General features: G+C 45.3%; 1 protein-coding gene across 1 annotated transcript in view; it reads right to left on the bottom strand.

The window, feature by feature from the left end:
• The window catches only part of ITGA9 (integrin subunit alpha 9), a 351,429-nt gene that overhangs the window by 79,925 nt on the left and 244,799 nt on the right, over positions 1-26,705 (bottom strand). Inside the window, exon 19 of the mRNA XM_043975289.1 lies at positions 1,756-1,842. Coding sequence (XP_043831224.1) covers positions 1,756-1,842 — 87 coding nt within the window. The remainder of the gene's footprint in view (positions 1-1,755; positions 1,843-26,705) is intronic.

The raw sequence follows: 26,705 nt of genomic DNA on the forward strand, positions 1-26,705 counted from the left end.
TTATTGTATTAGGACCAAAGTTTTTCCCCTTTTCTACTTCCTCATCCAGAAACCAACCAGTGTGGGAAAGTCTCTCTTAGAGATTTACCCAGGCCAAGATCTAATCAGACAGTAAAAGAAGTTCTAAATTTAGGCTAATGGGTATATTTCTGCTCATACTGCTTGCTCAGACAGGACTGGGGAAAGGTTGATTCTCCCTGTTATCAAGATAGGGATATGGACATTGATGTCTCTTTGGCCAAGACCTTCATTTTAATCTGGTCCACACATGTCTTTGTGTCAATTAGTTCTAGTTGATTGCCACCCCTCAGGAATACCTCCTCTTCAAAGGACATATAAACTGTGACCCCACCACCATCAGGGGTCTTTGGTCTCAGGGAGACAGACCAATGACTAACCTTTTATTAATAATCTGATGGCCTTAATAAAATGATGAAATTTTAAATTAAATGTATTAAGTGCCCACTATTTGTAAGGCTGACTCTATGCTAGGTAGACAGAGATGCAAAAGACAAAAAAAAAAAAAAGCCCTGCTTTCAAGGAGTTGACTTTCTCCTGAGGGATCCAACCTTTATCCAGATAAAGAAAGAAAGATAATTGGAGGAGGGAGAATCCACCGGGCTTCATTAGTGCTCATTGAGTAATTGGTAGACAGGGAGATCAAGGAAGTCTCCACACAGAGGCAGCATCTGAGAAGAGTCTTGACAGAAGCAAAGAAGGGCATTCCAGGCTTGGGGCACAGCCTAGGCAAAGACCCAGCTGCCAGAAATGGAAGGTGAAGGTCAGGAAGCAGTCAGTAGACCAGTTTGGCTTGGTTCTAAAGACAGCAATCTAAGTGGAACAGTGGATAGGACGGCTGGACTTAGAGGAGGACACAAATTCAAATCCTTCCATACTTCCTGACTGTGTGACCCTAGACAAATCATTGTACCTCTTCAAGCCTCAATTTGCTCATCTATGAAATGGGGATGATAATAGTACCTCCTTTATGGGGTACTATACTTACATATATGCTAATGTGTATTTTTCAAACCTTGAAGCATGTGAGCTATTACTAGTAATGAGGATGAAAGAAGGGGTCAACCCTTTCCCCACACTCCATATCATGGGAGTGTTCCCGTATAGACTCCCCCAAGATTAAAGTCTTCTCACTTGCTAACTCCCTTGTTGTTGTTGTTCAGTCATGTCTGACTCTTCATGACCCCATTTGGAGTTTTCTTGGCAGAGATACTGGAGAGGTTTGCCATTTCTATCTCCTACTCACTTTACAGATGAAGAAACTGATGCAAACAGGGTTAGGTGACTTACCCAGCTTGTAAGTGCATGAAGTTAGATTTGAACCCAGGAAGATATATCTTCCTGACTCCAAGCCCCGTACTCTATCCACTGTGCCACCTAACTAACTGCTCACTAATTCCCATGAGCTTGAACTAAAGATCACAGAGCCCCCACTGTTAGCAATAAAAGGCAGTGTCCCATTATGGGCAGAGACAAAGCAGGGGCTGGTATTGAAGCCTGTTTCTTATGGGATCACAGGGCTAGACCTGGAAGAGACCCAAGGGTCACCCAGACCAAGCCCCTTGTTTTGTGAATAAAGAAGCTGTGTTTGAGGGACTTGCCCAAGGTCTGAGAGACATGACAGAGACAGGATTAGAACCCAGGTCTTCTGTCTCTAATGTCTTTCTCACTGCATCTCTACCTCCAAAAGGACTCTGCTGACTTCTGGTCAGGAAAAATAGAAAGTCTTCTCCTTACCTGGGTCTTTGACCTCATGAAAGGAAATCCCACGCTGCATTTGAGGAAGTCAGACTCCAGCAATTCACAGGAAATGCCCATCTCCTCCTGAAAGAAAAAAATATGGCCACATGGGATGACCAGGGAGAAGAGAGAGGAGTCCCAGTGGCCCTGAGAAAGTCAGCATGCCAAGGTCAACCTCTCCCCCTTGCAAGGGAGGACAAAAGGCCACACCCAAGAAAAAGGATCAATCATCGAGCACACAGAAAGCACCTACTGTGTGTTGGAATTGTTCTGGGGGGAGGGGGAGATGAATAGAAGGAAGGAAATAGAAACTTAACACAGATAAGTGCAATGTCCTCCCCAACCCCCCCGAAACACCTCAGTACAAGAGGGGAAGTCGTGGCTAAGGGGCAGCTCGTGTGAAGAACATCAGGAGATTGCAATGAACCCCAAACCCACTATGGATCAACAGTGTGACACGGAAGCCAAGAACACTAATAGTGACCCAGAATCCAGAATGAGGGAGGAGGAAATCCCGTTCTCCTCTGCCCTGCTTGAACCACACCTTCAGCTTTACATGCAGTTCTGGGCCTGAAATTTCAGGAAAGGCCAAGATCAGCTGAAGCACCTCTGGGAGGGCCACGGGGAGGCCTTGAAATGAAGCCACTTCCCAGCCATTGGCACTTCACAGCTTCTGCGTGCAGGCCATCGTCCCCCCACCCACCCACCAGAACCCAGGTTCCGCCCTTGGAAGCACCCAGGGCTCCGACAGACTAGCTCTGGCAAGTGTCCTGCCCAGCATATCCTGGCTGCTCCATGCTCCAAGCCCTTTCTCCCTCCCCATTATGTGCTGTCTTTCCCAGTTAGAATGTAAGCTTCCTAAGGACAGGGGCTTGCATGTGTATTTCTTGCACCAATCTGAGTGATTGGCACACAGTGTCTCTGTCTCTGTCTCTGTCTGTCTGTCTGTCTCTGTTTCTGTATCTCTGTCTCTTTCTCCATGTCTCTCTGTCTCTGTCTTTCTCTGTCTCTGTCTCTGTCTTTGTCTGTCTCTGTTTCTCTCTCTCTGTCTCCCTCCCTCCTGTCTCCTCTCTCTCCTTCTGTCTGTGTCTGTCTGTGTCTATCTGTCCCTCTCTCTCTCTCTCTCTCTCTCTCTCTCTCTCTCTCTCTCTCTCTCCCTCTCCCTCTCCCTCTCCCTCTCCCTCTCCCTCTCCCTCTCCCTCTCCCTCTCCCTCTCCCTCTCCTTCCTTCCTTCCCTCCCTCCCTGTCTCTTTCCCTCCCTCCTGTCTCTTTCTTTCCTTCTCTCTGTCTTTCTCCTAAGTGAACTTGAAATAACAGATTTCAAGGGGTTATGGCATGGTAGCTGCCTTCAAGTCTTTGAGGAGGAGTTACATGGACATGGGATGAGATGTATCCTTGGCCCCCCAGTGAAGAACCAGGAGCATGCAGGGTGAGTTGCACACTGAGGCTCAGAGCAGGAAGCGAACTCCAAGGTCACCTAATTGAAGCCATATTTGACAAAGAAAGCCTTTTACCCCCTATCTGCCTACACACCCAGCCTTTGCTGAAGTCCGCTAATAAAAGGGATCCCACTCCAAATAAAGAAACATTTTCTAACAAGTAGAGCTGCCCAATAGCAGAAGGAAATGCTTTGAGAGGCAGTCGGCTCTTCCTCTCCGGAGGTCTTGCAGCACAGGTTGGCGATGTTGGGTTAACCCAAATGGCTTTGGGGCTCTCTCTTAGGTCTAGCCTGTAGCCCATGTGAACCACAGCCCTGCTTCCCAGACATTTAACTGCCACAACAAAAGGAAAGCCGCACCTTCATAACTTGCAGATCCTTTTTGTAGCTCTTGGCTATTTCTAGTAATTTACAAGAAGCAATTTTTATGCTGCTTGGGGGAAAAGGGGCACTAGAATTTCTGAAAAGGAAATCATAGCAAAGTATCATTGGACAGCAGCCAAAATGAGTTAGGTGATTTCACACTGGTGTCTATTTCAGTAAATACAGTTCAATCATGAAGATGTAAAGGGCGGAAGTTGGAGACATCTGCCTTACAACAGTATTATGAGAAGAATGGCATACTTAAGACGACGTGACATTTTATAGGATTGCAGCACACAGGTTTTGAGCATGAAGGGACCTCAGAGGTCATTAAGTTCAACTTCTTACAGATGAGAAAAATGAGCCACATAGAGATTGACTACAGGAGGACCTGAGTTCAAATTTGGTCTCAGACACTTGCTGGCTGCATGACCTGCACAAATCACTTAACCACCATCTGCCTCAGTTTCTTCATCTGGAAAATGGGAGTAATGACAAAAATGATAACCTCTAGTGTTGTTATGATGATAAAATAAGATAATATTTGTAGAGTTCTCTGCAAAACTGAAAGCATTGTATAAATATTGGTTCTTATTAGGAGGGAATCGAAACTAGCAATTATTTAGTGCCTACTATGCGTCAGGCACTGTGCTAATTGTTTTACAAATAATATCTCATTTTATCCTCACAACAATCCTGGGAGGTAGTTGATATTAGTCTAATCCCTGTTCTATAGTTGAGGAAACTGAGGCAAACTTAAATTAAGTGACTTGCCCAGGGCCCCATAGCTTGTAAGTATCTGAGACTAGATTTGAACTCAGGTCTTCTTGACTCTAGGCACTCTATCCAATATCCCACCCAGCTAAATTTGTATGGGTCTGCAAATACAGCTCCTTTCTACAAGTCCAGTTTTTTACTCCCTTACTCCTATCTATATGTCTCAAGCAATACACACAATAGTAAGGATATATGAATAGCAAGAGAAGATTTGTGATTTCATCCTGCCCCTAAGCCCCAGAAGTTTAGTTAAGTCAAATCAGAGAAGAGTGACCACCAAGCTTTCCCCAGGTCTGCTAGCTTAGAATAACTACCTCCTTCCCCTCCATGATCAAACACAAGAACTACCCAACTAGGCTATTGCAAATCTCACCCTCACATCGACTTGTCAGAGGTTTCTGTACTTTAATCAAATCATCACCATTTCGGGATCCTTCAGCACTCGTCTTTGTAGTTGCTGAAAACATGTTATAAAATTCCCCGATTCCCAAAGTTTCATGCCTTGAAAAACACAGTCAAGCAGTTACATTGAGTTTGAGTTATTACTTGTCATGCACTGCCCGAGGCAGGGCCAACATGTGCCAGTAATTAGGGAAATCCCCAAGCAGGGGGGAGGGTAATCCTCCTGGAGACAGCAGAAGACCAAGCAGGAGGGAGTGAGGCAGAATATGCAACACAAAGGCTGGATCAGTCTCCTTTAAGAAAGACTCAGGACCATCCAGCAGATGGACGGATGGGGGTCAAAGTTCAAAACCAATGGAATCTGCCAAAGATTAGGGAACTAAGATAGAGGGAAGCGAATGCTTTGTCTGAACTCGAGCTTCTTGCCAGAAGTTAGGTCTTTGGGTGCCAGAGATCCTTACGCCCTGCCCGGCCTAATGCCCACAGACAGCTTTGGGTGAGCCCCAATCCCACCTTCTACAGGAAGTCTTTCCCAGACCTCCATGATGCTACGGTTTTCCCTCTATGATTGGCTCCACTGGATCCTCTCCGTATCTTGTCGGTATATTTTAGTTTGCATGTTCTCTCCCCCATTAGACTGTGAGTTCCTTGAGGGAAGAGACTGGCTTTCATGCTTTCATTCTATCTCCAGCACTTAGAACAGTACTTGGCACAAACAAGTGTTTCATAAATACGCATTGACTTCATCCGCCTTTATACCATCATCCCTCCTCCCAACCCGCAACCCCCAACACCTCCTTGGGACTTGGGACCAATGCTCAATGGGATGGCACTGGTGAAAGACCCTTATTAATTCTGAAGCACTGGATTCAGGTGTTTTCCTTGGTCCCATAGCCCTTCTTGTCTACTAGAATCTCTCCAAAAGCCTCTGAGAGTCTAAGATATCCTGTAGAAAGGATTAGTTCTGCCCACCTACCAACAGTAGGGGTATATAAGGATTCTAGCTGTGCAGTTCAGGGTTGAGATGCACTAGCAGTCAGTCAGGTAATAGACATTGTTGTTCTAGGGAAACGAAGAAAGGTAAAAACAGTCCCTGCTTACATTTCCTTGACATGAGCCACCTTTGAGATGGTATGAGGCATACAAGATACAGAGTAGACAGCAGATAATCTCCGAAGGGAATGGGGAAAGACCTCCTGCGGAACACAGAGATGGAACAAGAGTTGGAGATGACGGGGGAGAGTGCCAGGCATGGGGGGAAAGGCAAAGGCATGGAGAGGGGAGATGGAGGACCAGCACACCGGCCAATGCAGCCACACTAGGTAGTTTGAGAAGGCCAGTAAAGTGAAGAAAGATGGGTGGAATCCAGAGTTAATCTAGCATGGGGAAGGTGATGCCAGCTAACAGTCTGTAGGACTTAGAAATTGAGTGCCAAGCAACAGGCCAACTTCTTTGTCTCCCAGTCTTCAGGAGGGCCTGCCAATGTGGAAGTTATAGGGAGGCAGACTCTCATCCTCTCCTTAGCTCAAGGATTCCCTGGCTGTGAGATGATGAATAACTGGCTGTTTACATGTTCATGTGGACCTTACCAGAGTATTCTGCACATCAGCCTGGGCAATATGCCACTCTCCCAAGTAGTCACTGACCACAGGACCTTTGGCACATGGAGTGAGGCCAGAGGAAGAACACAGAAATAGGTGGAAAAGAGGAAATCAATTTTGCTTAACCATCCCTATTTGGTACATGAGTGGAGGTGGGGCTCTAATGGGAGGATGGGAAACAGAGAACATAGATATTTCTTCATTAAAAACTAAACTAAAATTTAATTTTAAAAAACATAGTTCATATAGGAGAGTATCTTCTTGGTGGGCAAGCATATTGAGCTTTTAGACTTACATGAACGGATGCTAAGTGAAATGAGCAGAACCAGGAGACCATTGTACATAGTAACAGCAACATTGTGCAATGATCAACTGTGATAGACTTAGCTCTTCACAGCAATACAATGATCCAAAACAATTCCTAAAGACTCATGATGGAAAATGCCCTCCACATCCAGAGAAAGAACTATGGAGTCTGAATGCAGATTGAGGCATACTATTTTTATTTTTATTTTGGTTTTTGCTTTTTCTTTCTCATGATTTTTTCTTTCACAACATGACTAATGTGGAAATATGTTTAACAAGATTGTACTGTATAACCTATATCAGATTGCTTGCTGTCTTGTGGAGGGGGAAGGGAAGGGAGGGAAGGAGAAAAATTTAGAACTCAAAATTTTACAAAAATCAATGTTGAAAACTACTTTTATATTTAATTGGGAAAATGAAATACTATTACATGAAAAAGATCAATGAAAGGGGGAAAAGTATGTTGAGATTTTATGACACAATTGCACTGTGGTCAGTTGGGCAGCCACAACATCCTGTTGAGAGAATATGAAGGGGTGGAATGGCTGCCCCGGGGTTCAGTTAGCACTTATTGCCCACCCATTGAACTGGGTAATGAGCTGTTGAATAATGAATCTTTACCTGAAGGGTGTGAAAAGGTGATGGGGAAGACTTCAGGGGGAGACTTCACTAAAGGGGAGGAGAGAGGAAAGACCATGGAGCCATAAAATTTCTTCCAGAACAAATGAGTGGTTTTGGTCATGACTGAAGGTCATAAAATCATAGTTTTAGCACCAGAAGGGATCCTTGAGGCTGTCTAGTCCAACCACCTTCATTTTATAGAGGAGCAACTGAGGGTCAGAGAAGCCCAGAGGTTTGCCCAAGGTCCCACAGGTAGGAAATAACAAAGCTCAGATTCAAACCCCCAAACCCCAAATCAAATCCAGTCTTTCTTACATCTCCCTGTGTTCTCCTCTGTGCAGCCTATGGGAGGAAGGAAGCCATCTTGCCTAAGATGTCTCCCACTTTCCAAGATGGCATTGCTCTCCTGGAATGAAGCCAACTCAGCAGTGAAGCTCAGTGTCACCAGGATGGCAGGAAGGAGAGCTATTGACAAGGACTGAAGAACAAATACTCCTTGGCCCAAGAACTCCATTCATATGACTGGACATGCCAGCCAACATACAACCATAATTAGAGCCACAAGATATGATGGACACTGGGTATGAAATCATGAAATTTTGGCTTCCTCTTGGGTTGTTAAAGCAATCAATCGATCAATAAGCATTTATTAAATGCCTGGTTCTGAGCCAGATGCTGGGGATACAAAGGCAAAATGGAAGCATTTCAGTTAAGTCTGACCATTCAGAGGGTTCTCCTTGGTGGCCCTCAGTGGATGAGCGTGCCCATGGACACACAAAGCAGTCAGAGGCATAAATAGAAGAGACCAGCCCTCTCACTACCTACCCCAGCTTGCCATCCCAAACTCATGGATAGGAGAGGACAGTCATCTTTTATTCAGCTCAGTCTCCCTCACTCTACACACACACACACACAGATACAAACACTGCACACAGATACAAACACTGAACACACACACATGCACACATACACAAACAGCACACACTTGCACATAAACACACATGCACACAGATACAGACACAGCATGCACACAGATACAAACAACACATACACAAACATAGCACACACATGTACACACAAATGCATATACACACAAACACAGAACACACCCACACAAACACACATGCACACATATACACAGAACACACACACAGTTTGAAAATGCAAGTGCTTTCTTTTCCACAATGATTTGTGGCAGATGTCAGAAGATAATCTACAGAGGACATGTGACCCACATGAGGAAAAAATGCATTTAGGACCCGTCTTCTTCACTTTTTTGGTATCATGGACTTTCTGGAAGCAATCTAATAAAGCCTATATACCCTTCCTCAGAATAACGGTTTTAAAGGCATAACATAGCATACATAAGATGACAAAGGGAACCAATTATATATATTTTTTAAAACTTATCAAAATTTCAACAAGTTTATGGACACCTAGTTAAGAAGGGTTACATATAAGTAAAAAGCAATTTTGATTGCTCTATTTGGGGAATGCCAGCATGTAAATTCCCTCCAAAGATACAGTGTGGCAATTCCCCTATAATTTACAGTCTTAAATTACTAAATAAATTAGACAAATTGGCTTAGTTTAATATGCTAACTTTGGTTTTAGAGTCAAAAAGTTATTTTCCTTCTTCTATGTCCCCTCTGCTCTTTCTTTCAACTAGGCAAAATATATGAAGTACACATATCATTTTTGTTTTTTGTTTTGTTTTTTGTTTTTTTTTTACTAAAGCAGAAAAAAAAATGTGAAGGATATCATCAGAGAAATGTATGGGGGGGGATGGTCCAGTTAGGTTATAGGAATAACTGAAGGATATCTTGACAGCTCCATTGATATACAGTCATTGATGTATGTCAAGAGAAAGGCCCCTGGTAACCAGGCACATACCCTGTGGTGGATTCATGGGAAAATATGGACCAAAGTCCCATGCAATGGGCAGGCAGGGATGAGTCGCAATCTATAAGAGTGGAGGGAGCCCATCCCCTCATGGATGAGATCAGAAACTTGATACAAATTAAGATTTTCTGTTCCAATTATTGGCTTTTAGAATCAAGAATGAAACCTAAGATATTATTTTAAGACATAACAAATAATAATGCATGTACTACAGCTCCATTTCATGGGCAATCTGGGGGAAGGGGTTGGGGAGAGGGAAAGAGGAAGGAAAAAGACAAGGAGAAAGAACTGAAACCCAGAGACTGAGATAGAGATGGAACCACAAAAACATGTGGGGGAGGGAAGGAGGCAGAGCAAGGGCTGATGTGAGCGCTCTGGCTGGAGTCAATCTCCTCCCTTAAAAGCTAACAGCTCCTGTTCCTATTGTGATGTAAGATCTACAAAGTGCTTTGCATGTTTTATCTCATTAGATCCTCAAAATAATCCCCTGGGAAGCAGGTGATATTATTTTTCCCATTGTGCAAATGAGGAAACTGAGGCTGAAAGACATTAGAGTTATGGAGCCAGTAATTGTCCAAGGCAGAATTTGGACCCAGGCCCTGCTGACTTTAGGCTCTATCCACTGAGCTACCCAGCCCTTCACAATACTCGGGCTGCAGACTTCAAAGCAGCCTCTGTAACAAAGATGCCCGGTGCTCAACAAGTCACCCACTGATGGCAGAGCAGAGGAGGAGGAGGTCAGGCTCAGCCATGGAAGATCAAATCCATGACTCTGAAGACAAGCATGCTGGGAGTCCATTACCAATGCTCAGATTCCCTCTCGGATGTAATTCTATGTCCTTGCTCCACAACAGAAGAGAACAGTCCACAACCACCAGGGAACCAGAGATGTACCACAGGGACTCCCGACTGAACACATTCCCTTGATGCATGATGGCCAAGGGGAAACACAACAGAACAAGGGAACTGGTCACCACAGCCCAGCCCCACAAGCTTGTAGGAGTCTTACTTGCCCTCTCTTTCCCAATCTCTTAAATACCACACTAGAAAACAAACAAGGGCTGGCTTCTCTCCCTGGGGCACACCAGCCCAGAAGGCACTGCAAAGGCATCTTAAGCCCTACTTCTGCCCTCTCAAGGCACAGTCACAAGCTCCCACACTCCCTGTGAACACAGTTCACCTCATCTCTAGGGTGCAGCACCATCTAAGCTGACATTTGTTGATGATTCATTTCTGAAGATGAACCAGATTTTTTTAAACTTTTATCTGTAGAGTTAAAGATTTAATTTTGAAAGACACATTTGTTTTTCCATGGTTGTCTTTAGTGTTGTTTTGAAGGCATGCATACATTCACATCCAAATGTAAAGGGATAGTGACAGTAAGGCCCTACTCTGATGCTTTACCCTACATACACCAGTTTCTCCTAGATTATGCTGATGTAGCCAAAGCTCTGACTTAGCCCTAACAGGGGTAACATGGGTTTTGAATATGGACCCAGCAACTAAGTGCATATGTCCTCAGAGAAGCAGCCCAGAAGAAGTTGACCACCTAACAAGACACGATTAGCTACAGGAACTTGTGAAATGGCCAAAATACCCCAAAGCCCTCAGTCCCCCAGGGGAACTTTCTAGTTCAACATGGTGGATGAAAGAGGGGAAAAAAGGGTTGGGGGAGAGAGTGCTAAAAAATTCCTGGTTTTCAACCAAGGATGGGATGTGCTGGTAATTGTTTAACAACTGGCTCTCTAGGGGGGGAATGTATATGCAACACACTTTTAAATTTAATCTGCATTATTAACCATTTTCTCCATCACTTTCTTAAGTCTTGACAATCAACTAAACAATAAGTCAAGCCCTGATTTGTAGCCCTGATGTCCAAGGTTCAAATGCTCACTCTAAAAATTTAACAATCAGCTCTGATCTTTGCTATCTCTAATCCACTGTCAGCCTGTCAACTAACAAAACTTGTTAGTTGTGCTTGTTCTTGTTAAGTTGTTTCAGTTGTGTTCAACTCTTCCTGACCCCATTTGGGGTTTTCTTGGCAAAGATATTGGAGTGGTCTGCCGATTCCTTTTCCAGCTCCTTTTACAGATGAAGAAACTGAGGCAAATAGGGTGAAGTGACTTGCCCAGGGTCACATGCCTACAAAGTGTCTGGGGCTGGATTTGAACTCAGGAAGATGACGCCGGATCCACTGTGCCACCTAGCTGCAGTCAGTATCTAATGAGTAGGTGTGATTCTGGAACAGTGGCCCACGTCTACATTGACATTCAAAAATGAAAGGGCGGGGTAGCTAGGTGTCGTAGTAGATAGAGCACCGGCCCTGGATTCAGGAGTACCTGAGTTCAAATCCGACCTCAGACACTTAACACTTACTAGCTGTGTGACCCTAGGCAAGTCACTTAACCCCAATTGCCTCACTAAAAAAAAAAAAAAAATGAAAGGGAAGGACATAAGGAAATGGAGGGACAGCCTACAGGTGCTCCCTGGAGAGATCATTAAGAGAGCAGGTCAATGGGCTTTGAGGAGATGAAAGATGTCTTCTCGTGCGTTTCTACAATGGGAGTTTCAAAGAAATCCCAAGCCTAGAGTGAGCTTGTATGTGTATGTGTATAGGTAGATAGACCTCCCTTCCTAGCTAGCAAGCCATGACTGCAGATGGTTTATTCAGAAATGACTGAGACATCTAGAGAGTCAAAGCATCAGGTGGATCGAGCAAAGGTCAACACCAAATTAGGAAAAGGCCAATACCAGAAGGAAGGTGCTACGTGCAGTTATAGCCATCCTAACCTGATTTATTTAGACAAGCTTCTGACTCAACAAAAATGGGAAAGAGATAAAAGTGAAGCTGTTGACTTGAACTATTAACATTTCCTAGAAAAATTCAACAGATGGAAAATGTTCACCCACAATGTGGCCAAGAGAGCCCAGAAACCATCCCAGCCAACAAACGCTCCATCATTCTGCCAAGCAGAGGCATGGCAGCCAAGGACAACAGTGTCTTAGAGCACATGGCAGAGGAGAAGAATGGATGCTTGTGAACAGGATGGGCTCATGAAACAGCAAGGGTCAATTAAGGAGAAAAATGAGCCTTGGAGAGCCCAAAGGAGGATCCACAGAATCAGGCTATGATCAGAGGGCCCTTCAGTGAAAACAAAAGGAGGAGAGCAAACAGACACAAAATAGAACAGATCTGCCAGGGTTTTCGTAGTGAGCAAGTATCAGCAGCACCAGATTGGGATTCTGCCATCTCAGTACCCAACACATTAGGTGTGTGGGTAGCAATAAGACAGATAATATCAGGAAGAATAGCTGAATTTTTCTAGGATTTACAGGGAAAATGATGCCAGAGGTGACATAGTTTTAAAAGTACCAAGGAATTAAATGTGAGGGATGGGGAAAAGACTCCAAAAGAATGAAGAAAAAAATCAATATTTATACCAAACCAAGGTAATCAGAAAGACACTGACAACTATTAATCTCTGAGTCTGCTTTTTTCATCTCTATAAAACTCTTATAAGAATGGTCTTCTCATTCACTCAGGGCATCCTTGATGAAAGCTTGAAAAGGAAAGAGGCAGGGTTTTGCAGGGTGACCTTCAAGAGAACAATAAATGTATACAGTCACTGAGAGGTACAGAAAATAGAAGATTTTTCACGCTGAATGTTGGTTTATTTTAAGAAAGCAATTGAAATTCTTGGTTCCATGAGATTACACTCTGGGAGGGTTACAGGGAAACATTTGGGCAATGTATAAACAAAAGATCTTAGTAAAAGTAATACATTTTTAAAAGAAAGAGAAGTATTTGACTCATTGAGCCAAAACATATCCTCTAAGGTTCTCCTCTGACAAGGTGTTTCTTATGCATATAACAGAACACAGGATTCCTAGCACAGAGATAGCCTGCTTACCTGTCTGCTGAGTATGGACATAAAGCAAAGTGTGAAGCAAAGATGTATATAAGTGTACATATACATGTGTATGCCATATACATATATATATATATATAAATATGTGTGTGCGTTCCCCAAAGATGTTCACTAAGACCACCTATAATGCCCTGCAGAGGAATCAGATTAAAAATTACCTGTCTACTGCAAGGTTTTTCAAATGCTCCCAAAGACATAGAACGTTGAATTAAACGCACCAAGCCCAAGAACATTTCAGTGAAATCCACAGTCTTGTGAAAGAGTTGTATCTAATTATGCATTTACAACAGATCCATGATCTGATCCATGGGGCATTCCTCCAAGTGATGTAGCCTGCCCAGCCCAGAGTTGCCTTGGCCACTGAGAGATCAGGCATCTTTGCTGGGTTCACACAGCTGGTTCTCCCTTCGAACTGCCACAGCTGTTATCTAGCTGCATCTCACAGAATGCCCTGGTGCTAGGCAGTGTGGTGCAGTGGACAGAACACCAGACCAGGAGTCAGAGAATCTGGCTTCAGACCCAAGCTTTGCCATTTGCTCCTGTGTGACCTTGGGCGAGTCACTAAAACTCTCTGGGTGCCAGTTTTCTGGCAGGGGTGGGGCTCAATGGCATGGTTTTTAGGGTCCCTTCCATCTCTAAATTAACAGTCCTGTGATAATCCAAGCGGTAACTAAAAGGCCTGTGGAGGGCATGTGCCAGCCCCAGCTGGCTCCCCATGAAAGGGAACCTCAAAGCTGAGTGTGACCAGAAAGGGAGGCAGGCAGTCACCATAACAAGAAGAGAGGATCAGAAATGGAAAATACCCACAGCCATTCCCAGTAAAGGAACCAGGAGAAGGACTCTATCATATTAGACTTTCCCTCTGGAGGATTAATGGGAAAACCTGGTCAAGAGCAGCAGAGAATAAGAATGTGGGAGGGATGTGGATGGGGAGAGAAGGGCACCAGGGAAGGCATGGCTCTGTCACAGAGAAGTAACGGTGGGAGCAGCTAGGTGGCGCAGTGGATAAAGCACCAGCCCTGGATTCAGGAGGACCCAAGTTCAAATCCAGCCCCAGACACTTGACACTTACTAGTTGTGTGACCCTGGGGAAGTCACTTAACCCTCATTGCCCTGCCAAAAACAAACAAACAAAACCAGAGAAGTGAGGGCTCTAAGATAGGACTTGGGCTCATAGAACGTGCATCATCCCCATCTTCCTACCAGCAATGGAAACTTCAGTCAAGTTATCAAGCACTGATAAATCCTCACTATGTTCCAGGAGCTGCACTTAGGGCTATACACTAAACCAAACTGATGGCTTGCTGTTCCTCCCTCTCATCTCCCACCTCCGTGCCTTTGCATCAGCCATCCCACACCTGAAGTCCTCTCCCTCTTCCTGTCTGCCTCTTGGAATTGCTAAAGCTATTCAAGGCTAAGCCTAAGTGCTATTTCTTACCAGAGACTTTTCCTGAGTCCCCTGGTTTTAAGGGCTCTCACATTGAAAGTACTTTGTATTTCACAGATCACAGATATGAAGCTGTAAGGGGCAGAGAGACATCATCTAATCCAACCCCTTCATTCTACAGAGGAGGAAACTGAGGTCCAGAGTGCCGAAATAGCTCTTGCACAATCAGCCAATGATCCCTTGTTAAGTGCTTGCTGTATGACAGCTGCTGTCCGTCAGATCAGTAACTCGGGGCAGGATTTGAATCCAGTGCTCTGACTCCAGATTCAGTGAGTTTCCCACTGTACCAGGCACTTTGGATACAAATAGTGTCATCAAGGGGCAGCTAGATGGAGCAGTGGATAGAGCATCGGCCCTGGAGTCAGGAGGACCTGAGTCCAAATCCGGCCTCAGACACTTAATACTTACTAGCTGTGTGACCCTGGGCAAGTCACTTAACCCCAATTGCCTCACTAAAAAAAAAACTAAAAAACAAATAGTGCCATCAGTCTTGTTTTCCCCCTACAGGACCTAAGTCTCTCAATGGCAGGGATTGTTTTTCTTTGTTTTTCAGTCTCAAATGCCTAGTGTAGTGCTATGCACACAGCAAGCACTTAATAAATACGCACTGAGACCTTGCTATAAGGTAGCTTCATTGCAGCTCAGAGGCTTGGTCATCCCCCTCCCTTGGTAGCACAGAACAGGAGTGTGTGCTTGATACAGGGAGCCGATACCCACAGGGAATACAGGTAACAATATAGGAAGAAGGTGTTTCAGAACCAACAGAAATCCAGGGTGAGGGAGGACAAATGAAGAGGGAAGAAGCCAGCCAGCTGCGCTTGAAAAATGTGTAATCAATCACTTTCCTAAATGCAGATGACCTTGGGGTTCTGTACGGCATCAGGTGAAAAGAGCCACGGCTGGCTAGCGCCGACTTGTGAGTCAGAGGGTTTGAGGAATGCCCCTTAACTCCTTCAGCACATGAGATGCAAGCACTGCGGGCATGGCAGATGGATACTCCTTCATCACCAGGCTCACCAAGCAAGGGGCCTGAGGCTCCCATCACGGCCCAGCCTGGGCCTGCTGCCAAATCTGGAGACAGATCCAGCACAGGGCAGCCCTCAGAAAACAGGAGGAAGAAAGCAGGACAATGCCCATTAGCCTATTCCCAAACCCAAGCCTGGCCACAGGCAGGTGGGACCAACAACATTATGAATCCTGACCAGACTTTTCTGAAGGAGTGAATAGCCAGCCACTCGTCTCCTGCTAGTAGACAATCAGTGGAGACACAGCAAAGTATTTTACTACTGTAGCCAAATTCATCCAGCAGCCACCTGCAAGATAAGAATAGCTTTAAATAGAATTTTATTGCATTTTAAACTGTAAAAGGCGTTCTTAGGCATGCGTCTTTGGTCCTCAGACCAATCCCTGGCAGAGTAGACCGCTGGACTCCAAAGTAACGCAGACCTCAGTCTGGATATTCACTCCAAACACTTCCTGACTCTGTGATTCTGGACAAGTCAAGAGAAGGGATCAGGCGTGACAGTCCCTAAAGTCCCACAGTCCCCTCCTGCTCTACTGAAGCTGGGACTTTCAGAAGGGCCTGACCTGGGAGACAGGCAGGATCCCCCATAAGCTGAGCCTTTCCTGCTTTGGGGTCTTCACTCCAGTTAAGAGCCCTCACCTTAACCCGATAGATGTGAATTCAAAAGTTGATTCTTGTCAGGTATTTCAAAAATCTTGGAGAGAGTAATAAGAGAGGTCTCAGGATTGCAGATTCAGAACCGGAAAGGACTTTATTGGTCACCAAGTCCAACCCTCTCATTTGAAAAGTAAAAGAAGCTTGCCTAATGTGAGGCAACTGGGGCTTTGTCCCTAGGTGGAGAACTTCAAGGGAGCTAACCAGTAGTAGGAACAGTAAACCGAAGCACTTAATTAGTAAGAGTAATTACCAGAGCTCCTTCCTGGTCATATAGTAGTGCCCCGCCCTTCTTCTGAGGGGGCTGCTAACTACCACAGCCCCCATTCATGATCTGCGGTATTTGCAACTAGAAAATAATTACTAATCTGGAACTGTGGATGAGGAAATAGATTTTCATCCATGGAAATAACATTAACACAAATGCACCCTAATGACCATGGGACCTTTTCATCTGAACTGCAGCTGAAACCTCTATGTGTTGTCTTCCCTCTCTAAGAATATGAGCTCCTTCATAGCAGAGGCTGAGTTGATTTTCTGGGTTCTCAGTACTTTGCCCCTAGTAAGAACTTAATAAATTCAGTATTCATTCACTCAGTCACTCACTCATTCATTCACTTACTCATTTATTCATTTCATTTCATCTGGGTTCAGGATGATCTAACCACCACATCACTGGGGCTAATCTTCGACAGCCAACATTTCACCGTTTTTATTTCTGTTTTCAATCCTCTCCTCCCCCAAACCTTCTAAATGAATCGAAAGGCACCTGTTGGCGAATGTCAATTATTATTTTGCATTAATTAAAATGATCTTGTAAAGTGTATTAGAATTATTGTGTCTTGAGAAGGCTGGAATACCATAAAGGAGAAGTCTGGGCATAGGAAAGATTCTCCAAATGGTGGATCCCTCTGCTGGGTCAGCCATGCACGTTCACACCTCTATGCCATCCTGACTCAGTCCTCTCCTTCACAGACAGAGGTTTGGGGACCTCTTGGAGGGAGGGCAGTCCTCATGTGCACCAAAGTCTGCTGATTCACTCACTTACAAAGCCCACTTGACTTTTTTAAGAGCTTTTGTTCTTGTCTAGAGCTGTGGAGAATGTTTAGAGGGACTTCGCCAGGCCAGGGGAGGCCGCCCGGCTGAGCCCTGACACCAAAGTAAACAGAGCCACCGTGAAGGCGTCTTGGACAGAGTTTATGCTGACTTCTTCCGTCTATGCGACGCTAACCAGGGGTTGGTCTAGTCTGACACTCTCTGGGCAAAAGTCATCCACTTCGCCCCTTTTAAGGAAGGTACAAGAGAAGACAGCAGAGCCAAGGGCAGAAATGGCCAGCTTTAAGAAAAGCAACAGCACGCCGATTATGTCATTTGGAGAGTGTAAGAAAAATATTGTAGAAGCTTAACTGAGAGAGCTGGAACGTGCTCTGATATGTTTATGACCCAGCTGGGTCCCTGTGACATCAGGGGTCACTGATGGAATGAGAAGCATCAAAGCCCTACCAAAAATAATTCTCCAAAGGCACAGTACAGTGTTAGCCCCATGGAGCAAGACACAGCCAGGGCAGCAGTCACAGAGAAATGCTGGCCACTAGCACAGGGTGGGCAGGTCCTTACCAAGGGCCCAGAAGAAGAGTCTGGGGGCATGAAGGCCCTCCTGACTCAGGAGCAGCTTGGAATGTAAATGACGTTCTCTTTCCCAAATGTCCTGAGGGGTTTGCCAGTCAATCCAGTCCCAGAAAGCCAGATGCATGGAGACCAATTCCGTGAACATCTAATAAGCATCTACCATACACATGAGGCGCAAGTTAGAAAGCCAGAGCCAGAATCAGGGAGGACGGAGAAAATCCCTCCTTGGACACCGATGCCTCCCTGCCTTGGTGTGTTCCTTACCTCCGAATGACCCCAGACAATTCTCCAGGCCTTTAAGGTCCTATAGCTATGCATCTGCACTGATGAAGGCATTTCCTCCGCAGGGGTTCCCTCACAAGGAGGAAATAAAAGATACAAGGCCCTGCTGTGGAGCCCTGAGTGAGTCACTTACATGCTTTAGTCTCAGCTTCCCCTTTTGCAAATGAGGATAATAATAGCATCTAAATACAGGTTGTAGTAAAGATGAAATGTATATATATGGCAAAATTTTATATTTTTATAAAAATATATATTTATGAATATATATAAATTTCATCTTTACAACTTGTATTTACAACAACCTGTAATATGTACGAAAGGAATAGCAAGTGATACTCAGTAGATTTGAAGTTTTATAAATAATCATATTTTTATTGTACTATGTTATGGAAATGCTTGTTTTATTCCATAAATATAATCTTAAAAAAAGAAAGAAAAGGGGGGAAAAGAAAAAAAATGAAAAGAGGCAATATGTGGAAAGTACTTTGCAAATCCAAAAGCACTGCGAAAATGTATATACATATTAGGCACTTACTAAATATTTATTGTTAAACAATGGAGTTGTTTGTTTTGTTTTGTTTTTAAGTCAAGACAGTCCCTGCCCTGGACAAGCTTACATTCTAATGGGAGAGACAACATGTAAACAACTAAGTATAGTCAATCAATAAGCATTTATTAAGCATGTACTATGTGCCAGGCACTGCCTTAGAGTATTACCTGAGACTGTTTAGAATCAAAGGACTGATCCAAGGTCTCACAGCTGGCATGTATCACTTACCCACCCTCTGTAAGATGATGAGGTGAGATTAGATGGTCTCAGAAAGTCCCTTCCAGTCCTAGATCTGGGACCCTAATCCCAACCAGGTGTGTATAGAAGCTTGGCAAGGAAGCAAGGGAAATATTTGGTAACTAATGATATTATTCTTTTGAAATTAATCTAGTTTATTTCTCATGTGCATATGCATGGTAAACACTAGTATTTATCTCCCTTCCTGTTGAAAAGGAGATCCAGGTTGAAGGGACTTCAAGGAAAGAGCTTTAGGGGATGAAAAAAGGCTGGGAACACTTGGACGAAGTAGTTGGGCTGTGATGTGCATCTAGTGAAAGGAACTCCCACCCCTAGAGTGCCCCAAGCTGACCAAATCACAGATACTTTGTTTATTTGTGCAACAGAATCTGGGAATACAAGTGAGGCTGCAAGGCATGAACTAGAAGATTTTGAAGGACGTCCTCTTGACTGTGGCCCATTTCAGCATGACACCAGAATAGGGAGCAAAGCAGAGGAGAAACACTAATTAAAAGCTGCCCCCTCCCCCCCGCCCAGGAAGAAGAGTGGCTAGGAGCGAAATGCAAAGCACTCTTCTCTTCCTTGGGTTCATCAAGATACAGACCCCAGAAAAGGAAGCCTAGTCAGCTTCTTTTTTTTTTTTTAAGTGAGGCAATTGGGGTTAAGTGACTTGCCCAGGGTCACACAGCTAGTAAGTGTTAAGTGTCTGAGGCTGAATTTGAACTCAGGTCCTCCTGACTCCAGGGCCAGTGCTCTATCCACTGCACCACCTAGCTGCCCCCTAGGCGGCTTCTTTATGAATAAAAGAATGACATAGCCTTTATTAAGCACTTACCACCTGGGAAGCACAGAGGATACAAATAAGTCAATTCCTGCACTCAAGGAGCTTACATTCTAACAAGAGAAGCTGTGAGGGACAGAGCAAGGGGCATTAGCAGAGGAGTGAATGTTTAGGGATGGTGGCTGGGAAGTCCCAGAGGTCTGGGTGGCTCCAGGGGTGGAATCTTTGGTTTAATGGGAAGAGGATCAGGCCAATAAAGATGGATGGCAGAAGACTAAGGTGTTGGTGGCATGGTTTGGAAATGGAGGCCAGGAATTGGGTTCGAACTCAGTCAACTCTACAAATGTGTGTCCCTGAACACAAACAAGGCAACTTCTATGAAAACAGCCACCGTGCCAGGGCAAGAACTATGGGAGAGCTCAGCAGGGTGAGGGAGGCCTACAGCACCAACTACCTTCATGGACGTGGCCAACCAGCCCCTGCCATTCAATCAGCTTAATGGACCTCGCAGAGTCATCTCTCCCTCCACAACCTTTTTTCTTCTCATGATCCCAAGTCCCATCCACCATGGCAAAGTGTTTTTTTGTTTTGTTTTGGTTTGGTTTTTTGGTGAGGCAATTGGGGTTAAGTGACTTGCCTAGGGTCACACAGCTAGTAAGTGTTAAGTGTCTGAGACAGGATTTGAACTCAGGTCCTCCTGAGTCCAGGGCCAGTGCTCTATCCACTGCGTCACCTAGCTGCCAGCAAAGTGCTTTTAAAAGTTACTGGACACATTATTATAATCACAGAAAGAAAATCAGAAATGGATCCAGCCATGTTCTCCTCCACACTCAAAAATATTTAGGAGGGTTACATCCCCCTAAATCCAAGACCAACAGAAACATCCCTAAATGTGCATGATTTTGTCTATGCGTTATTTCTATAGTTCTGAGGATGGGCTGTTTATCACAACACAGGTGCAAGCACCACACTGACTTTGTCTTTGGGTCCCCAGTATAAATATAAGTGTGAGTGTAAAGTGCCTGGCGTAGGAGCAGGTACCTAAGAAATACTCATTGAACTGGCCTTTCCCTTTGTTCCACAAGAGTTAAATGTCACAGCATCAGGAACCTCAGGGGCCATCTCTCCCAACCCCCTCATTTGGCAGATGGGGACCCCGAGGTTCAATGCCTCAGGGCAGAGGCTAGATTCTATCCCAAGCCTTCAGGCTCAAGAGCTAGTGAGCTTTCCAAAGACAAACCAATTGGTGCTGAGTCAAACCATAAAATGAAAGGAACTACCATCACGGTAGGCCAGGTTCGCTCACCAAATATACATTTATCTAAGAGACTGTTTTGTTTTGTTTTGGCGGGGTAATGAGGGTTAAGTGACTTGCCCAGGGTCACACAGCTAGTAAGTTTCAAGTGTCTGAGGCCATTTTTGAACTCAGGTCCTCCTGAATCCAGGGCTAGTGCTTTATCCACTACACCACCTAGCTGCCCCTAAGAGACTATTTTTTACGGAGAACTCACACAAGGCAAATGCTCACACAGAGGTTAGAAGTGATGCAGGGACACTCTCAGGGTCTCTCTGAAGAACTCTGGAATCAATGGGGAGCCACAGGAGATGCTGGCACAGGACTTCCCAGCATAGCATGCCCTCATCACAGAAGGTGCTGTGCTCTATGAGTGAAACAGAATTGCAGGAGCTCAAAAGAAACCTGAGATGCACAAATTTAGAGCCAACTCCACTCCAAATTTCCATGTGGACATTTGTAGAGCATTCTGAGCTCAAGTCGGTCTGATTATCCACAATGAGACCCTGTATGTACCCTGCCCCCAACAGAGCGATGTCATTCCCCCCACACACACACACACACACACACTTCAAGGACAACACCCAACCAGGCGAGGCTGAGGCAGTCACAAGGAAAAGGAGCATTGGGTTATAAGGCCCCAAATGAGAGTGCTCCAACATGCCTCCCATCTCAACAATTTCTTTTCTTGGCTGACAAACATAAGAATTTAGTTTCTATTCTTAGATCTATCTCCAGAATATGTGAATTCCTGGTTGATACCTGACTGCGTATGATAAACAATGACTGCACAAGATGGATTCCTTTTCATGATCAAGTTAATACGCGCCACGACTCTTGACTTTTTAAAGAGACTTAACCGTGTGCTGTGTTCTCACACAAAGCTCAAGAGGGGAAGAGAGAGGGATGGGCAGGAGGCAAAGGCGGGGCCAACGTGAAATGAAAGAATATCTTGAAATATCACAGCAGAGTGTCAAAGCAAAGGTTAAGCCTCTTCTTTAGAGTCAGGGAGCCAGGGAGGCATTTGAAGGGCACAGGCATTTAGTGAGTCACCAGAAATAGCTCCACAAGAATCACTGTACATGGTCAGAAGAACCAAACGACTCAGATGCCCTCATTTTCTCTAGAATGAGCCTTTGGGTAATGGAAGGAAAACTCTCTTAGTAGCCATGTGACCTCGGAAAGTCACTTAACCTGTTTGCCTCAGTTTCCTCATCTGGAAAATGAGTTGGAAAAGGAAATGGCAAACCACTCTAGGATATCTGCCAAGAAAACCCCAAATGGGGTCCCGAAGAGTCAAACATGACTGAAAATGATTCAGCAACAACATCTGATTCTAGAGTCTGCATTTTTCCTACTATATCACTGAAGGATGGTTTAATATTCCTTATCCCTTTAGATTCCAGAATAAAATAATTCACAAAAGCTCCCTTGAAGAGCCTTGGTCTTAGAGTCCAAAAAGGTCAAGCCCCTGATTCCCTGAGTTTCAGCTGTTCTCCAACACTTTCTGGTTAAGTGACTTTGAGGCCTTCAGCCTCTCTGGGCCCTTGTTCCCTCTTGTGCCACAGAAGTAGGGGAATTCCCAGGGCTCTTAGCTCACATGGCTTTGGGAAGACTCCAGTAGGATCACCAAGATAAAGACTTTGCAAATGGCAAAGCTCGACACAAAAGTCTCCTATGAGTATTACGATTGGGATGACAAGTCTAGAACTGGAATTTAGTCCAAATGCCTCATTTTACAGAGGGAGAAACTGAGGCAAAGCAACTTTGTGTGGATAAGATCATGTATCTAGAACCTGAAGGGACTTTATAGGCCATTCGGGCCTCTGCCCCAGTCATATGGATAAGGAAACTGAGGCCTCCGGAGATTAAATTATTTTAGCCAAGGTTATATACAGTTAGCAAGCAGAGGGAGGATCTGAATCAGGACCTCTGAGTCCAGATCAGAGCTATTTGCATGGGGCCAGGATCCCCTTAAGTCCCAGGGGCTACCTGAGACATAGACAGGCTCAGTGACTAACACTAATCCTTGTTTCAGCCTCATAAGGGCATTTGATTCCATAGCTATTAGACATGAAGGCGAAATCCTGAAGATTCTCCATCTTCATTCACATGTCTTCCTGGGCTACTGGTGTGTGTGTGTGTGTGTGTGTGTGTGTGTGTGTGTGTGTGTGTGTGTGTGTGTGTGTGTGTTTGCATGCACAAGCGTGCTGGGTGGGGTGGGGTGGAATTAGAAGTCAGAACAACCAAGCAATTGTCCTCTCTTATCAGCATGAGTTTTTCAGGGTTCCAGACAAGTGTCCTTCAAGGTCATCCATTTAAAGCCCCACCCTCTCCCCTAAGGGCTACAAAGCAGGCTTGCTCCTCTTGGGACACCTAATTCAGAGCAAAACAGCAGCGTGAGGAAGGAAGACTCCCCCCTGACCAACATCGGCCAGTCTGGCTGAGAGTGCTGGAAAAAGCCGATGGTCCATCCCAATCTACCCAAACGCCTCCAGTTCTGAGTCATTGAGTGATTGCTCCTCTGTACTCTCTTTCTATCTCCCCCGTGAAGACCTTGCATGCTGCCTTGACATCCCCTGACTCCACCAGGCTCTATGTCACAGAGCTCTAGGAGGGAGGGATATTCCCATCAAACCCTTCTTCCCCTTGTAGCAAACAGCAGAGCTTTCCACCCCAGAGCAGCCTGTGTGACTCTCATCTGTAACACAAGTCTGCCTGTTGTTAGACTGAGAGCCCCTTGAGAGTTGGGACTGTCTCTTGCCTTTCTTTGAATCCTCAGCACTTAGCGTAGAGCCTGGCACATATTAGGTGCTTAATAAATGCTCGTTAACTGACTGACTACTTGAGTTACCAGCCTTTTGCACTAAATAGAATCCTTCTGTTACCTCTTCTTTGTCCAGTGGTTCCCAGCTCTTTGGACCACTGAAGCTCCCTTTGGCCCTGAGGTATCCTGATTCCGAACAGGAAACACAGGGACCCTCTTTGCTAACCTTCCTTGGGCCTTCTTCCAGAATCCCAGCTGCTTTCCTGACAGAAAACACTAAATGCTCCCCTGGGAAAACTCACAGTGCCAAACAGCCTGACAGGACAGGGTGTGGAGCCTCCGGTTAAGGAGGGACACGGGCTCTCCTGCCCCGGCCCGTGACTGTAGAAATGAGAGGCACACATGCCACAGAATGTACGTGTGTGTGTGTGTGTGTGTGTGTGTGTGTGTGTGAGACATGGATACCCACAAACCAGAAGGCGGCACAGTGTAGATGCTAGAGAGCCAGACTTAGGGTCAGGAAGACCTAGGATCAAGCCGTGTTTCTCACACATATTGACTATGTGACCCTGGGCAAGTCACACGATGGGTCTCAGTTTCCTCATCCGTAAAATACAAGGGGGTGGAATTGATAGCCGTCAAGGTCCCTTCTATCTCTAAAACTATGACCCTACAGTCCTAAGATCCTATGTGTCAAAGGCAGGACTTGAGAGGGGGAAGTGATTTATCCAAGGTCACACAGTCACCAAGGAGCCAGACAGGACCCAGTTCCCGGCTCTCTTGGCCTTGCACTAAACCAACAAACAGGCACAGATGCCTGTCAAGGGTCTCTCTTGAACCGGCCTCAGATCCCAACCTTCAGAAAGGGAGAATAGCTCGTCACTTTCCCCCAAATTCCGCTTCTGCAAAAGAGGCCGTAACAGCATCGCTGGAAGCAACAATTGGAGGAGAAAACCCCCAAACCAAATTGTGTCCATTATGCAAACGCTCCTGCTGGACGTTCAGAACCAGAGCCAGGCCTCCCTCACCTTCTCTCAGAGCAGGGCCTGGGTTTTCCTACTAAGGAAGGAAACAGATAGGCATCAACTCAAAGCATGAAATACATTTCAGTTTAGCCCGATGGGGCTTCTCTGCTCTAAAAAGGAAAAAAAAAAATTGGAGTTGATGGTTTTTCCTCAGCTTCCTGGGGAGGCCAGTACATCTGTGGCCCAGCTAGAGAGGGTCAGGGGCCCTCTGGCAGCTTGCTCTGGAGAAGCACCCTGCTGAAGAATACACTCAGCAGGTGGTTTCTAAAGGGGAAGGGGTGGGGAGCATCCATTGGCACCAGATTTCCATTTCCCGTCTGATTCCATGATCTCACCAGGCCATGCTGAAAGCGCAGCCCAGCATGGTCAGCCCCAGCCCCACCTCCAGTGACTTTTATTTCCTATCTTGGCTTTTGGAGACAGATGGTTTCTGTCTCCCTAAGGTGGCCTCCCCTCAGCCCCTGGGACCAATTAACCAATTGTTTGGGGTCTTGGAGAACACAGATGCTGCCAACTGAGCTAGAAAGGGCTCCCAAGAAGGAGCACCAGAGAGTTTGCCACGAAGTTTGGCATTAATTTCTGGACATTTTGTTGGTCTTGGAGTCAGGAATATGTGCATTCCAATGCCAAATCAGACACCAGATGTGGGACCCTGAGCAAGTCACCTAACCTCCCTCTGCCTCCCTCTGTAAAATGAGGATAATAATCAGACCTACATCCTGAGGTTGTTGTGAGGATCAGCACTTATGCTGGACATTATTATTTATTAATTGTAATTATCAATAGCATTAGTATTATCATCATTGTAGATTAGTTTTTGTTAAGATTTTTTGTTTTGTTTTGTGGGGCAATGAGGGTTAAGTGACTTGCCCGGGGTCACACAACCAGTAAGTGTCAAGTGTCTGAGGTTGGATTTGAACTCAGGTCCTCCTGAATCCAGGGCTGGTGCTCTATCCACTGTGCCACCTAGCTGCCCTAGATTAGTTTTTAATGGGAGGAAAATGATAGATGGGGAAAATTCAGCCTTCACCTATTACAATGAAGCCATCCAAAAGGTAGAGAAGAAACAAAAGAGCTTTTTTTTTTTTTTAAGTGAGGCAATTGGGGTTAAGTGACTTGCCCAGGGTCACACAGCTAGTAAGTGTTAAGTGTCTGAGGCCGGATTTGAACTCAGGTACTCCTGAATCCAGGGCCGGTGCTCTATCCACTGCGCCACCTAGCTGCCCCAACAAAAGAGCTTTTGAAAAAGCCCTATGTGTGACCAAGCCCCAGAGGCAAAGTTGCTCTAAGAGAGGTTTAAGAATGGGAACACTAACCCAGAAAGCCCCACCTCCCCAACCTCGGCCTCCTGGCAGCTCACCCCATTAGGAGCTCCAAGGTGTCTCTAACCAACATGCCCAGTGCCTTCTCCGTCCCACTGTCTTTGGTCCTGTATGGAGATGTCTAAATGGCCACTTTTTCTGCCAGGGAGTATTCAGAAATGCGAGGCTCAGCAGCAAAGAGCTGCCTCTTTATCTAACAGCAGGAGCTTGGCTGGCTTTACATGTAGGTGAAGTAGGAGACTGCTTGCTGAGGGAGAGAGGGGAAGACAGCCTTCTCTCCCTGCCATGGATAGCTGCAGTCCCTCTGGCAATCATTCTCAACCTGGGATCTGGGAACTTTCTAAAAAACCTTTTGATAACTGTCCCTCCATATGCCTGGGCTCAGGTCACCCTGTGTGCTTGCTTGTCTGCATTGGAAAACCTTCTTCTGAGGTTTCATGAAAACCTCAGGATGCCAAAAAGGGCTAAGAACCCCTGCTTGCAGGGGGAGATCTTTGAAGTCTGGACAGTGAGATAACCCTTCACTCAAATATGTGGAAGTAGCTGTTCGAATTCAAAAACATATCATCATTGATTTACCAATAGGTTCCCTGTAA

The sequence above is a fragment of the Dromiciops gliroides genome, chromosome 1 (assembly GCF_019393635.1).
Source record: "Dromiciops gliroides isolate mDroGli1 chromosome 1, mDroGli1.pri, whole genome shotgun sequence".
NCBI classification, from domain to species: domain Eukaryota; kingdom Metazoa; phylum Chordata; class Mammalia; order Microbiotheria; family Microbiotheriidae; genus Dromiciops; species Dromiciops gliroides.